The sequence below is a fragment of the Nothobranchius furzeri genome, chromosome 9 (genome assembly GCF_043380555.1).
Source record: "Nothobranchius furzeri strain GRZ-AD chromosome 9, NfurGRZ-RIMD1, whole genome shotgun sequence".
Taxonomy (NCBI): domain Eukaryota; kingdom Metazoa; phylum Chordata; class Actinopteri; order Cyprinodontiformes; family Nothobranchiidae; genus Nothobranchius; species Nothobranchius furzeri.
This window is the reverse complement of record NC_091749.1, coordinates 58,094,324-58,110,171: the sequence shown is the minus strand read 5'-3', so window position 1 is coordinate 58,110,171 and position 15,848 is coordinate 58,094,324. Positions and strand designations below refer to the sequence as shown.

Genomic DNA, 15,848 nt, shown 5'->3' with positions numbered 1-15,848 from the left:
CCTTAGGAATGTGGACATGATTGAGCACACGGGCAGTCTCGAAAATTGGCACGAAAAATAGATATCAGTGATGTCATGAGTGCATCTCCGAGCACATGAGCGGGTAAAAGAGCACGGAGAAGTCTGCGGTGTCTCCACTATTAAACAAATTGACCTGAGCAGTCTTGCTTGTGTTTGTGCGTGCGCGCGCTCCCCTCACAGCAGTGAGAGACGAATAAAAATGGGTTAAGTCAGAGGCTCGTTAACTTCACAGCATTCAGAGCGATAATGAATCACACATGTGGGAAGTCCCCGCGGGATGATGCCATCTCCCCCCCCCCCCCCCCCCCCCCCCCACACACACACACACACACAGCCTGAAGCGCAGAATACGGTTTGACAGTGTGAGCATCCTGTCACTATGACCCGATTGATCAAGCGCCCTGGCTACTTGGACAAGGGGGATGGGGATAATTGCATTCTTATTACGGAGAACAATATACTGAAGATAAAGGCTGGTGAAAATAAATGAATATTTAAGCATCAACCATTTGGTTCCCTATGATTTGTTAGCTGAAAACTTGGCAGTGAAAACTTGGCAGACAAATGATTAACCGACAGATTGCTTGCTAATGCATCTTTGAGGTAATTAAAGTGGTTTCAAATGCCAATACAGCACTGGATGTCAGTCCTCAACAAAATTAATATTTGTACATTTAGCAGAAAAAGTAACTAATGTGATAGCAGCTATGTCATTTTCTTATCCGTTTAGTTATTTGACAATTTAATATTTTTTGTATTTACTGATAGAGATGGACTTGCTGACAGGAAGTTTTCTTATTAACACTTTTAGTCACTTAGCAAACAAAATAGTTTTTTTTAAGTTTATCTCTAATGTAAATAAAATAACTGCAAGTCATCTTTATTTATTAGAATTTCTAAATCACACCAGTACACAAATGTTTCATTTGAATAATCAGTTAATCAAGTCTGTCCAAGGTAAGATGTTTTTGCTAACTGGCTAGTGCTAATGTCCCACCATGTTTATCAGGGTGGGGCTCAAGTCTCCGCGACGTGTGGTAACCATGGTGACGCTTCATTCGTCATTTTTTCTACACTTTAGTTTCCTCCGCCGATGTAAAACAGTAACATTTAAATACAGTTATTCAAAGTAAGTAAACCAAGGTTTTTAAAATTCAACTTACATGGGTTTTATTATCGGACTTTGAAGTTTAGTGCACGATTAATTAGCCACTGAGCGATGAAAATGGTCAATTATTGCAAAACTCCTTAACTTTTAATCACCACACCAGACATTTGTGTGACCTGTGAGAAAGAATAATTAACATTAGGGCTGCTGCGATAACATGACAGCACCAGCCGCTGAGGGTGAATCAGGTGAATTGCAGCGCCCGTCTGTCTGCGTTCAACCCGCTCGCCACATCACTCCGGAGGAGGATCGGAGAGGGACAGCAGCTGGTCTCCGGCATCATGGCTAAAGAAGGAGCAGAAACGACGGAGGAAACCGAGTACATGATAGACAGAAATGCGGGGATAGAGACGATGGTCGTGGAATCTCCCGGTAACGCCAAAGAAATGCGAGCTGTGATCCTGACGGGGTTCGGAGGTCTGAACAAACTCCGAGTGACCAAGAAGGCGATGCCCGAGCCTCAGGATGGTGAAGTGAAGATCCGCGTCAAGGCATGGTAAATATCAGGACCTCACGCTTTGTTTAGGTGCACTGTTAACATGAAGAAAAAGTCTGGAGGCAGGGAAGCTTCATGTTGAGCAGCCGTGAAGCCACAGGTCTTTTCCAGAGCAGGTTCATTACAGACTAAACTGATGTCAGTCTGATTCAGTCCTTTTAAACTGCTTTAAAACATTGTGATCAAGCCATTTTTGTCTTCAAACTGCGCCAGCGCTATTGGCAGTGCTGGAAAATAGCAGACACGGTCAAATTAAAGTGCATTCCTTTTTGATTAATGCAGAATATTTGAGGAATCTGGCCTTGTTTTCCCAGAGGAGCATGAGTCACTGCTGATAATAAATCTAATAGCCTATAAAGAAATCATATGAAATATGTTTGTAAATATCGGATAAGCAAACTTCGATTTAGATTGAAGCATTAAATCAGAAGGATTCAATGTCAACAACCAATGAGCTCCTAATTATTTTGTGTTCCAGTGGCTTGAATTTCCTGGATTTGATGGTACGTCAGGGGAACATTGAAAATCCTCCAAAACCCCCACTAGTTCCTGGATTTGAGTGCTGTGGAATAGTGGAGTCAGTGGGTGAAAACACTGAGGGATTTGAGGTTAGTAGTGCAGGAGATGTGAGAATAAATGCAATTATAGAGGATTTGCATCAATGAAAATCATTTATCATCCTCTTTTAGTGCTACACATGATTAATTTTCATCTGTGTCTGCTTTCTGTCTTGCCACTAATATGTTTCTTTCCAGATAGGTGACAGAGTAATGGCGTTTGTGAATTACAATGCCTGGGCTGAGGTGGTTTGCACGCCATTGGATTATGTCTACAAGATGCCAGATGAAATGACGTTTGCTGAGGCGGCAGCGTTCTCCCTGAACTTTGTGGCTGCTTATATGATGCTCTTTGAAGTTGCAAATCTACGAGAAGGAATGTCAGTGTTGGTCCACTCAGCAGGAGGTGGTGTAGTAAGTACACGGGCCAAAAGCAGTCACAGTTTGGACGTTGCACGTGTTAAAAATTTCCACAAATCCAATATGTTGTTCAAAACGTCCAAACTGCAATGTAGATGATTCATTTTAAAGGTAATAACATGGATTTCAGTGATCGCCCCCCACTCTTGTTGCTTTCATTATTTTCAGGGACAAGCTGTAGCTCAGTTGTGCTCCACTGTACCGAACATAACCGTGTTTGGGATCGCCTCCTGTTTCAAACATGCAGCCATCAAAGACTCCGTCACTCACCTCTTTGACAGAAATGTGGACTACATTCAAGAAGTCAAAAAGTAAGTATGCCGCATCTGTCTGCGTTGTGCCTGACTTGATGTTTTGGTGCGTTTTATCTGCAATCATGTTGTTAAACAAGAATCCATGAATTCAAGTAGCAGTAGGCTCCTCCACATGCTAGCGGATCTGATAACGTGGCCATTGCTGAGGCCAGAGGGCTGTGTGAGGATGCAGATGTTACTAGTTGCATTATATTTGTGCTTGTGTGGCTGCGGTCCCCATGGCAACTACTGGCTCCAGTCAGAAAGAAGCAGCATTGTGTAGGGTGGAGGTCTGCCTGTGGAACAACTGAACCAATTAGAGCTGAGCAGCGATACCCTAAATGTTATTACATGCATGCTGTCAGCTGGATTACACGCCAAAGATCCAGGCATTGGATGAAATGTTGACGATAAGATAAGATTTCCATTGTTGAAACTTGGATATTTTACAGCTGTAATGCTTTGCTACAGTTTAAATGACTTCATATTAAATGATGTGCCATCGACTCACGTATCAGCACTGGTGGTGGATTAGCAGTCTTTCATCTCTCTGGCCTGCACATTCCTCCCAGGATCAAGCACAAAGTTCAGTTAAATTAGTCTTTTTACAAAAGCAAAAACCATGAGAATCACAAGACCACTGAGCATTTCTGCCAGGATAGTGCTTAGAGTTGAAAAGTAAAAACAAAAAAAATCTCTTTCATCTCTTTTCCTGTAATTAGATTATAAAAGTTTATAAAAATCTGACTAACAGATTTTTTGTGTAACAAACTGAGTTCACAGAGTTTTTTTGATGACGCTGCAACACATCAGGTAAATCTGGATCATAAAACTAAAGAGTCAGATGAAGACGAAGGGAAAAGCGTAGGGTTTTAGCTTACTCCGACAGTCCCGGGGAGTGAATGATCATATTTTATGAATCTGTCATTAGAAAGAACATAAAGTCTCTCCACGGTAGGGCTGCACGATATAAGAAAAACCTACGATATTGGATAACAGTGATTAATATTGCGATGACGATATTACTTGCGATAAATAAAAACTTAACTCGGGAATAAAAATAATCTAAAACAAAGAAATTCAAAAAAATCATTAAAATGAGAAAAGCAAAAGATGTGAGGAAAGGGAAAAAGAAAATGAACAAGAAAAGGCAATCAGTGGATCCAGGGAAAAGCTGAATCAGCAAAAAAGAGCTGACTCAACTGTTTGCTAACCATCAGTATTAAGTGCCGTCCGCCTCGGGGGCGGGCATCCAAACTATGAGAACCCACCCATTTGGCCAAATGGGTGAAGAGCTCTATTTGATTTGTTAAAAAAACATAATACTTCCATTTGACTGACAGAATGCATCATGTGTAGCAAACATTTGAGCTGACTATTCATTGCGATATTTATCTGTTCTTGCGATATGCATATTGTGCATGCTTATATCGCGATAACGATATACAGGTGCTGGCCAGTAAATTAGAATATCATCAAAAGGTTGAAAATATTTCAGTAATTCCATTCAAAACGTGAAACTTGTACATTATATTCATGCAATGCACACAGACCAATGTATTTCCAATGTTCATTACATTTAAATTTGATATTCATAAGTGACAACTAATGAAAACTCCAAATTTGGTATCTCAAAAAATTAGAATATTCTGAAAAGGCTGAATATAGAAGACACCTGCTGCCACTCTAATCAGCTGATTTACTCAAAACACCTGCAAAGGCCTTTAAAAGGTCCCTCAGTCTTGTTTTGAAGGCACCACAATCATGGGGAAGACTTCTGACTTAACAGCTGTCCAAAAGACAATCATTGACACCTTGCACAAGGAGGGCAAGACACAAAAGGTGATTGCTAAAGAAGCTGGCTGTTCGCAGAGCTCTGTGTCCAAGCACATTAACAGACAGGCGAAGGGACGGAAAAAATGTGGTAGAAAAAAGTGTACAAGCTCTAGGGATAACCGCACCCTGCAGAGAATTGTGACGACAAACCCATTCAAAAATGTGGGGGAGATCCACAAAGAGTGGACTGCAGCTGGAGTCAGCGCTTCAAGAACCACCACGAGGAGACTCATGAAAGACATGGGATTCAGGTGTCGCATTCCGTGTGTCAAGCCACTCTTGAACATGAAACAGCGCAAGAAGCGTCTCGCCTGGGCCAAGGACAAAAAGGACTGGACTGATGCTGAGTGGTCCAAAGTTATGTTTTCTGATGAAAGCAAGTTCTGCATTTCCTTTGGAAATCAAGGACCCAGAGTCTGGAGGAAGAGCGGAGAAGCACAGAATCCACGTTGCATGAGGTCCAGTGTAAAGTTTCCACCGTCAGTGATGGTGTGGGGTGCCATGTCATCTGCCGGTGTTGGCCCACTCTGTTTCCTGAGGTCCAGGGTCAATGCAGCCGTCTACCAGGAAGTTTTAGAGCACTTCATGCTTCCTGCTGCTGACCAACTTTATGGGGATGCAGACTTCACCTTTCAACAGGACTTGGCACCTGCACACAGTGCCAAAACCACCAGCACCTGGTTCAAGGACCATGGTATCCCTGTCCTTGATTGGCCAGCAAACTCGCCTGACCTTAACCCCATAGAAAATCTATGGGGTATTGTGAAGCGGAGGATGCAATACGCTAGACCCAACAATGCAGAGGAGCTGAAGACGACTATCAGAGCAACCTGGGCTCTCATAACACCTGAGCAGTGCCACAGACTGATCGAGTCCATGCCACGCCGCATTACTGCAGTTATTGAGGCAAAAGGAGCCCCGACTAAGTATTGAGTGCTATACATGCACATTCTTTTCATGTTCATTCTTTTCAGTTGGCCAACATTAGAGAAACAAACATTTTTTCATTGGCCTTTAGAATATTCTAATTTTCTGAGATACCAGATTTGATGTTTTCATTGGTTGTCACCTATAAATATCAAAATTAAACGTAATAAACATCGGAAATACATTGGTCTGTGTGCATTGCATGAATATAATGTACAAGTTTCACGTTTTGAATGGAATTACTGAAATATTTTCAACCTTTTGATGATATTCTAATTTACTGGCCAGCACCTGTATTTACAATCAATGGAGCAGCCTTACTCCACGGCATGAATCATAGATTCAGTTTTATAAACTCTGATTCTCATACCTTTAGATTTAGTCTTCCCTGCATAAACAGTTATACAATCATTTTATAACAGGATTTTTGACTCATGCATTATTGCAAAATATGAAATAGGTTTTATAGACTTTTTTCACAAAAATATTTGGTTCCTAACTCTCAACAGAGTTGATGGGCCTGAAACTATCAGGTAGTGACCGTTGAGCAGGAGGGGTAGGAACGGTGCGGGTGTGCATTGGTGTTTTGTTATAATGGAGGCTTGTGCAATTATTCCTTAGCCAGAACAAATGAAAATGGCTATAAAATTAGTAAATCCTTGGATTTGTCAAAAGGAGAAAAGCTTCTCGTTCACCATCAGGAAGAACTGAAGCTATCTGTGCCTGCAGCTATACCCATGCGATAGACAGGTGGAGTTGAGGTGTATGCTCTTCTAAACTGCTTGCAGCTGAATTTTTAATGAAGTGAAGTTTTGCTTTGATCTACAGGATTTCTCCTGAAGGAGTTGACATTGTGCTGGACTGCCTGTGCGGAGACAACACAGGGAAAGGCCTGAGTCTGCTGAAGCCTCTGGGAACCTACATCCTTTATGGTTAAGACAATATTTGGCTTCCTCTTTACTGCCTTTTCTGCAACAATATACAAATGTGTGGCAAGTTATCAGATTTTATTCTTTTGCTAAAACTTTAAAACAAATATGGGTTAAAAATACCTTCAAAGTTTGAATAATAAAGTCAAAAGAATGTCTTTATCTTGTTTAAAAAGACAATTTTTCCTCATTGTTAGCTCTTTGCTGAAACATATTTGGGCATAAGCCAAAGATGAGTTATTAAAAGGCTGGAATTGGAGTATTTTCCTTGTGTAGGACAAAGGCCTGTAGCTTTTTTTCTAAGCAGGCATAAGAGCAGCAACCCCTTTACAAAAACATTAATAATAATTGTTAATAAATTCATGGTTTCAGCATCTGAAGAGTGTCCTTGGAGCTTCCTCTCTCAAATCCTGTCAGGTTGTGTGCATTAAGCAGCATCATTAGCAGGAGATTAATTCATTAGCTGTAGTTGTGCTGAACATATGCAACGACATGTATGCATGGATCTAAAGGTCGGAGGGGCCCACGCCTCCTCCCCTTCCTCACTCTTCCTGCCTGTTATTGACCAGCCACGTCTGTCCAGCCTACAGCAAAAATCCTTTTCTTTTTGTTTTTTCAGGCGCGTCAAACATGGTCACTGGGGAAACAAAGAGTTTCTTCAGCTTTGCTAAATCTGTGAGTCAGATGCTGACTATCATCCATATTTAAAGGAACCAGTATGAATTTCTGAAGCACATATATGAATGAATCACCCAGAATTCGTGTTTTTCTGCTTTGTTTTTATCCTCCAGTGGTGGCAGGTGGAGAAAGTGAATCCTATTAAACTTTATGAGGAGAACAAAGTAATAGCAGGATTCTCGCTCCTCAACCTCCTCTTCAAACAAGGGAGATGCAGCCTGGTGAAGTCAGTGATGGACAAACTCCTGTGCCTCTATGAACAGAAGAAGATCAGGCCTGTGGTGGACTCCCTGTGGGCTCTGGAGGAGGTAAAAACCAGAAAAATGACAAAAAGGTTTTAACATTATGTGAAAAAATATGTTATCGTTCTTTTTAGACATTTTGAAAAATAAAAGGTGTTAATGCCTTTTTATGACATTAAAGGGATACTTGGCAGTTTTGGCTTCTCCTCGCTGTGCGTTCATCTTTTTAACACCTTGATCTAACGGCGTAAATGTCTCCTCAGCCTTCATTAGTTTCTACAGGTGTGATTCACCACTAAATCAAACAAATCAGCTGTGCTCACCATCTATAACGTGCTGGAAGCAGACTCCAGCACCAGGCATGTCGGCTCCAACAGGGACCGGACCGGCACTCTGAAGTTGCAAGTCTGGTATTCTGGCCACAGAGGGCGGAGTGACATTTTGTTAACCCTGTAAAGGGTCCTTTTAGCACATACTGTCTCAAGAAAATGATTCAAAAATATGAAAAAGTTGCAAAGTATCCATTTAATACATTTAGAGGTGCTGGTTCTTGTCCTTGTGACTCATATTAAAACCAAATTTAAAATCCTTAAACATACATTTCACATTACAATTTGAACCACGCTGTATTTGTGAAGGTCTTATTGAGAAAGTATCTTTATGCAATGTCTTGACAGAGTTCAAATTTTCACGCAGTCCTTTCTTAATTTTCACAAAGATATGTTTCTACTTAGTTTATATCTAAATGTTCATTTTAGACATAATTTATCCCAGTTGTGGCTTAAATGAGAAAACATGATCCTAAAAATGCTCAGCAGGTGGTTCCTTTCACCAAATCTTAATCTCTAACACCACTTCTAGACAGCCCACTCCACGGTACTGGGTTAATTAAAGTGTTGGCTTATTCATGTGACAGCTTTAGTTTAACCTCCATGCCTGGTCATGTGGATGTTCCCCTTCTCTTTATTACTCATGTTTGTTTGCAGGACCAGCTGCAGACAGAGCACCAGAGCACGGTAGAAATAACAGGAACGTCTCCTACTTTTATGTTTTCTTGCCTTTCTGCACGTTTGTGTTTTAGATGCCAGTTTAAGATGTATCTTGTTTTATTTTCTTGATGGTTCAGGAGTTCAAATGACTTTTTCTGTTAGCATTACTTCACATGAAGCTCTGCGTGAGTCCTTCTCAACTCTACTGTCAGAAATAGAAAGAGAGGTTGAAGAGCTGACTGCTGTCCTCACATTTTTATTTCTCATGGGAAACTTCCCATGTAGTGTTGTCAATAAACTCTGGCAAATTGCTCAGGCCATTCACTGAAACCATTGCCCATGAAGAATTTCATTAGAGAGCTAGATAGCGTGGGATGTGGTGTTGGGAGACAACCTGCTTCACTCGTTAATATGCCTGGAAGAATTAATTGGGTGCTAGCTTACATGCTGACCATGGCAACCTCTCTTTCTGGACTGAAGCGCTGAGGAATATGTGTTTGAGAGGAACAACATAGTGGGAGGTTTTCTGACCAGCAGTTTTATGGATAAAAATATTTAGTTTTTAATTGCTTCAGATTTCTAGATGACCCAGTAAAAACAGAGACAGCCAGTGACCTTCTCACTCTAATTACTGACCCATTTTACAAAAACATCTAGGTCATAAAACGCTTGTAAAGCTCGTCTTCATTCCGCTGAAAAATCCTGTGGAGAAGTCCAAGACTAGTTTGAGGGCTAATTTTATTCTTGACTTGAATTTAGAATGGTTTTGGTATGAAGGAACCATCCTGCCACAATAATCAATCCATCAATCAATCAATTAATTAATCAATACATGAGGAAATAAGAACGTAAATGAATAAATAAATATCAAATACATTTATTTATTTGCTCTTTAATTTAATTTGAATATGTATTAATTTCTTTATTATTTTATTACCTCACTTGTTTTCTCTTTTTTTTCTGATTTATTTGTTTACATTTTTCCCCACATTTTTATTTATTGCCAATTTTGACTGGATGAGTCCACCGTACTTTGGTGGCTTTTGGACAAAGATGCACACATGTTAGTGAGATATGGCACCGTCTGTTTTTTGCACATGTTCGCCTTTAATGATGAGCACTGATGTTTTGACGTTTTTATGTCCACGTTCAACTCTGCATTGAGTTTCTATTTTGGTGCCAGAATTTAAAGTTGAATTTTAAATTCATGTATTCTCATTGAACCGTCACCTTATCGTGGTGGAGGAGTTTGAGTGCCCTAATGATCCTAGGAGCTATGTTGTCTGGGGCACTTTGTGCCCCTGGTATGATCTCCCATGACAAATTGGTCTTAGGTGAAGGGTAAGACAAAGAATGGTTCACATGATCTTTCTTGGAGGTAAAGTCAAATGGGCCATTCCCATCTGTACCGGGTCGGCCCGGGCCGGGTAACGTAGGTTGTTACATATCTGGGTGGCCTGGTATTTTTCCGGGCCAACCAAGGCTCATTCTCAGCCCTCTTCTCGAGGGGGTCTGCTTCAGGCCGACCAGGGCCAACACACCCACTGCTGACAGCAAATTTACACCTTCCATTAGAGCAAGCCTCTGATTGGTGGGTAGAATCAGCCCACATGGGCTTAAGACAAGGATGTGTGGAATCAACCGGGCCAGGCTGGGGCCGACTGGGGCTACCCGGCTCGGGCCGACCCGGTACAGATGGGAATGGCCCAAAAGAGTTGGAGTACCCGGCCCGGAGGGTTACCGGGGTCCCACACTGGAGCCAGGCCTTGGGTTGGGGCCCGTGAGCGAGCGCCTGGTGGCCGGGCTTTCGCCCATGGGGCTCGACCGGTAGAGCCCTGTACTGAAGCCCTAGGGCCCGAGGGCCGGGCTTCGGGCCAACAACTGTGTAATTACCTCAGACACGGGCCGGGCGCCTTTATTTTTAATCGAATTCATTAAAAAAAACTGAAACACTTGAACGCAGCAGCACCTGCCTGCTTTTCACGCACCGTTAGCTTAGTTAAGGTCTGTGTGGTTTATAAATGCGCCTATATAAACGAATTCTCAAACTGCTGACTGAAACATGTGCCCCTATTCTCATATGCCATTTTATGTCCACTTTGATATGTCAGAAACCATTCGTTTATTCTCATGAAAACGGCAGCATTCCGTTTTTCTGTGAATAAATTTGCTCTGCAGTTAAAAAAATACAGCATTCATTGCTGCTTTTTTTCTAACTGGAGAGCGCATTTTCAGAGCAGCAGATTAAATTTACAAGCGCTAATTGGGGGCGTTTATTTAATCTGCCGCTCTGAAAATGCGCTCTGCAGTTAGAAAATTAGAATGCTGCTTTTTTACTAATTGCACAAGAGCGCATTTTCAGAGCAGATTAAATATACAAACGCACGCGCATCCAATTAATATAGTGTTAGTAAATTTCATCTGCTGCTCGAAAAATATGCTCTGTTAGAAAAAAAGCTGCATTAAATGTGTAAGGCCTGACTCGAGCTGAGCTGAACCGGAGTGAGAGTTCGGGATGTAGCGTGTTTGTAAACCTGAGCGCGGAGTGACTGAAGCCGGGCAGGTTGACACGCGGTTTGTTCTAGGAGTCAAACCGTATAATGAATGGAGAGCACGGTGGCTCCAAAAGGTAACAAGCTGACTTACTTTGAGTCGGCAGGGTGAGTAGCACGGGCTGATCTGGTCAGAACGGGCTGAGTGATCGGGTTGGATCTGGTCGGAACTCGGAGCACAGTTCGGTTAGAACGATGACTGAGTGGTTTGGCGTTGAGCTGTACTTCCTTATGTAGATGTGGCGGGTGACGTAGGCCGGAAGACTGGCGCTGGGAATGCTGGGTAGTGGAGTTCGGTTGGCCTGAGTGAGTGTGTGGTCCTCCCCCGGAGGATGTCGAGGGTTGTGAAGGAGGCAGCGTGACAAAATGCTGTTTTTCTTTTCTTTTTTTTTTTTTCTTTTTTACTGCAGAACGCTTCTCACAGATAACGCGAATGCGGAGCATTCTATCACGCAAAAACATTATGAAAGGTTAAAAAAAAAGTCGGGCTCGGGTCGGGCCAGAGAATCCTGAAAACCTTCTCGGACCGGATTGGGCTGGGGCTCCACCCCCTCGGGCCGGGCCAGACACAGGCTCAGATTTTAGGCCCGTGCAGGGCTCTCCCGGCCGGGCTGCCCTTTGTCACCGGTTATGTTCAATACCTTTATGGACAGAATTTCAGGGCGCAGCCGTGGTGTGGAGTGTGTCGAGTTTGGTGGCAGGAGAATCTCGTCTCTGCTTTTTGCGGATGATGTGGTCCTCTTAGCTTCATCCAGCTCTGACCTTCAGCTCTTACTGGGTAGGTTCGCGGCCGAGTATGAAGCAGCTGGGATGAGGATCAGCACCTCCAAATCTGAGAACATGGTTCTCGAACGGGAAAGGGTGGCTTGCCAACTCCATGTCGGGGGAGAGGTCCTACCTCAAGTGGAGGAGTTTAAGTATCTCAGGGTCTTGTTCACGAGTGAGGGTAGGAGGGATCAGGAGATTGACAGGCGGATTGGTTCAGCATCTGCAGTGATGCGGACGCTGAGCCGATCTGTCGTGGTGAAGAGGGAGCTGAGCCAGAAAGCCAGGCTCTCGATTTACCGGTCGATCTACTTCCCAATCCTCACCTATGGTCATGAGCTTTGGGTAATGACCAAAAGAACGAGATCGCGGATTCAAGCAGCCGAAATGAGTTTCCTCCATAGGGTGGCCGGTCTCAGCCTTAGAGATAGGGTGAGGAGCTTGGACATTCGGGAGGGACTCGGAGTAGAACCGCTGCTCCTCCGGATCGAAAGGTGCCAGTTGAGGTGGTTTGGGCATCTGGTCAGGATGCCTCCTGGACGCCTCCCTGGGGAGGTGTTTCGGGCATGTCCTGCCGGCAGGAGGCCCCTGGGTCGACCCAGGACATGTTGGAGAGGTTACATCTCCAACCTGGTCCGGGAACGCCTTGGGGTCCTGCCGGAGGAGCTGGTGGAGAAGGCCGGGGAGAGGAAGGTCTGGAGCTCCCTAGTTGGGATGCTGCCCCCGCGACCCGAACCCGGATAAGCGGAGGAAGACGACGACGTATTCTCAATCATTTAATTATTAAGGATTGAATAAGTAGAACAGGTTTAAAGAGATATTCCCACTCGTGTGCAATATTCCCCATAGTTAGATATGTAGGAAAACAAAAACTAGTTGTAACCATCTCAGGCATACTCCTTTAGCTTTCGCTAGGCATAAGACAATGTGAGTGAATAGTGATTATGGCGCTCACTAACAGCATGTGCAGTCGTGGTTATGTAAGCAGGTGTTTTTGGAGCTGCTGTGTCACGTCCTTGCACCTTTCGGCAGACGCTTACAGCTGTGCTTTATCATAAAGTAGTCCCAAGCCTAAAATGGCGCCCGTGATCCGTTTGTGTTACTTATTATTTTCACTTGCAGCCCATGTGAATATTTAGGTCACTAAGCAGAATTAGGATCACTACTGAATAAATGTGATGACTTTTTCACACTTAAGGCTAGTTGTTACCATTTGCATACATTGTTTTGTGCTAAGCTAAAGCTAAAAGAGTACTGCCAGATCAGAAGTATGACTGGGCTGGTTACAAATAGTTTTTCCCTACATATCTAACTATATATACTCATCTAACTATGAGAAATATGATAAAAGACATAATTTTATTTTGGGGTGGAATATCCCTTTAACTCGTTTTAGTGACGTGAGACTTTGTTTCTGAAAAGCTAATCTGAAGACAGGAAATCATTAACCTGATGTGTGGACTAGACCAGCAGCTTAAACAGCTGTTTTGCACTTTCACGGCAGCACTAAACACTTTTTACAGAGATTTTATACATTCTGGTTTTTAGACAGGACAAGACAGCTTTACTTATACAGCACATTTCCTACACAAAGACAACCCAATATGCCTATGTTAAAATTATGTTTTATTGTTACTAAAAACGTTGTTGTCTTAAATTTAAAACATTTCGGTGTGAACTTTGAAAGAAAAGAAAAACAGAACAGTTAAACTATGAATAAAATCACAAATATGAACTTACCTTTATCCATTTATAACACCAATTAAGTCAGTTTAGGTATTTATCCATTTGTTTGATATTTGCATTCATTTTTATTGCATGTTTTCTTCTCAGGTGAAAGAGGCCATGCAGAGAATTCATGACAGAGGTAACGTCGGAAAACTGATTCTGGACATTGAAAAGTCTCCAACCCCTCTGGTAAAAATAGTAGTTACATCATTATTTCTGAAATATTTCTTCACAAAAAGTTAAATCACAACACAACACAAACACTACTTCTGTGCCATTTGTTTACTAATCAGTTAACTGTTGCAATAAAACTCTTTACCCACTAGATGGCCAATGACAGCACAGAGACCAGTGAAGCTGGAGAGGAAGAAGAGGAGCAAGAGGGAGATAATGACAGCAAGGAGCGGATGCCTTTCATTCACTAGAACCATGAAACCACCCACCCACCCACACCACCACAACTCAGTAGAGACCTGAGAAATTGCGCAGATTCACACAACTACGCATGAGTGTGTATGTATGTCTGCATGTCCTGTGTTTATAGATGTTTACATGTACAGAACACATTTGTGCTTATTATTTGCTATCTGGTAGCCGATTGGTTGAGAGAAGGGGAAGTGAAGAATAACGAGCTGCTCTGAAGCCAGTGTTAAAGTTTGTGTTTGATGTGATGTCAGTGGGTGTGTGTGCATTTTAAAGACCATGGCATCATAAGTGAATCAGCTTCTAAACCTGCTGACCTGCTATTATTTATGAAGCACACTCTTAATGAAGCCTTTATTATTAAGTCGATTGTAATCCTCACCTGATCTCTGTGAAAACAAACAAAGTTCTTGATGCATGATGCTAAGGTTGTAGATACCTTTTTTAAAAATGAGGTTAAAGTAAGTAAAGTGCCAACAGAAGAGGTGGTGAATATTTGCACAAAATCTTATTCTTGAGAGTAATTCTTAATACACGTCATGGGATCATCAGTGCCTTTGAGCTACAAGAATGTGTTCAAATACCATCAGCATAAAACATTGGATTAAAGAAAAATTTGTTTTTAAATGAAGTATTCCAATTTTTTTCTTTTTTTATTGTTTAAAAGAGCAAGTCACCCCCAAATCTTTTTTTTTTTTTGCTGATAAACTAGACAAATGCATGTCTAAACGTGCTGTAGACACGTGTGGTCAATGATTTGGCGCTTTAGTGCATCTTAGTTAAAATTGAAATATTCTGCCTAAAACTGTCAGTGTTGCGCCGTCGTCAGGTAAAAACTCTGCACTGCATTCGAATTCAAATCTGTCACCGCTATTGGCTAAGAGGTACCCTATGACATTAGCTGGTACCATATGATGTCTCAATGTCTTTGTGAGCCTGTGTGTGTATTTGTTAGCGGCTCCGCCCTCTCGATCTGCCAGGCAACAGCATTTGTTACATTTTTCAAACATGAAGTGGGAGTGGAGTAAGACTCTGGTAGGGGGTGACTTGCACTGTTAAAGTATAACAGTTTATTGATTCCAGAAGGAACTTTACTGAAACACAAAACTCACATAGTGTTACAGTTACAGCAAACCGGCAGAAATGTTTGGTTTAGTTTCAGGAAGTCAAATTTATTATATCTAGCGGAATATTATCAAACGTGGGTTTTTATTAAGTCAGACTGCAGCTGAAGGTCTGTGGAATTTCTGCTTGGTCTCTCCGACTAAAGGTGTTTACATTTGGGTGCCTCACGACAAAAGTGCCATGTTACTTGTAAACGAGTTTGTTTTACTGTGAAATAATGCTGGAAGCAAAATGGTGGAGGTTTGAGCAACACTGTGTAGTACTTAGAAGAATACACCATCCCCCGTGTAGTTGTGTGTTTTGTTTTTAGTTTTAGAATAACAAACTTTTCCTTTTCACCATTAGCATTCTCACCATGTTTCAGATTGGCAGGTATTCTGGAATTCTTCCAGTTTGACATAAAATAAATATAAATCAGCTGTCAATCACTGGCTTTGCAACCAGACTGTGATGAGGTTGAGCATCGTTGTGTGTTTAGAGCATTCCTTTTAACTATATGGTCCAGTATTTTTGTCACGGTTTTGTTGTGTATTTTCTTTGAGCGCTGCTCTGTTTACTTGAATAAATTTATCTGCAAAGTAAATGACACTCATGAGTTTTGTTTTCCAATGACGACTTCAAAATATTTCATGGCCTATAATAAAAACCTTTTTATGAATTCAGGAATCTGAGTTTTTCACTTTTTAAAACTAATATAGA

At 42.0% G+C, this 15,848-nt stretch overlaps 1 protein-coding gene across 1 annotated transcript; it reads left to right on the top strand.

The window, feature by feature from the left end:
* Nucleotides 1–332: 332 nt before the first annotated feature.
* vat1l (vesicle amine transport 1-like) lies at nucleotides 333–15,732 on the top strand. Its single transcript, XM_015952958.3, has 9 exons — nucleotides 333–1,685; nucleotides 2,164–2,293; nucleotides 2,441–2,656; nucleotides 2,831–2,973; nucleotides 6,547–6,650; nucleotides 7,267–7,322; nucleotides 7,439–7,633; nucleotides 13,707–13,790; nucleotides 13,928–15,732. The coding sequence occupies exons 1-9, from the start codon at nucleotides 1,471–1,473 to the stop codon at nucleotides 14,024–14,026; spliced, it is 1,242 nt and encodes a 413-aa protein (XP_015808444.1). The 5' UTR covers nucleotides 333–1,470; the 3' UTR covers nucleotides 14,027–15,732.
* The last annotated feature ends 116 nt before the right edge of the window (nucleotides 15,733–15,848 follow it).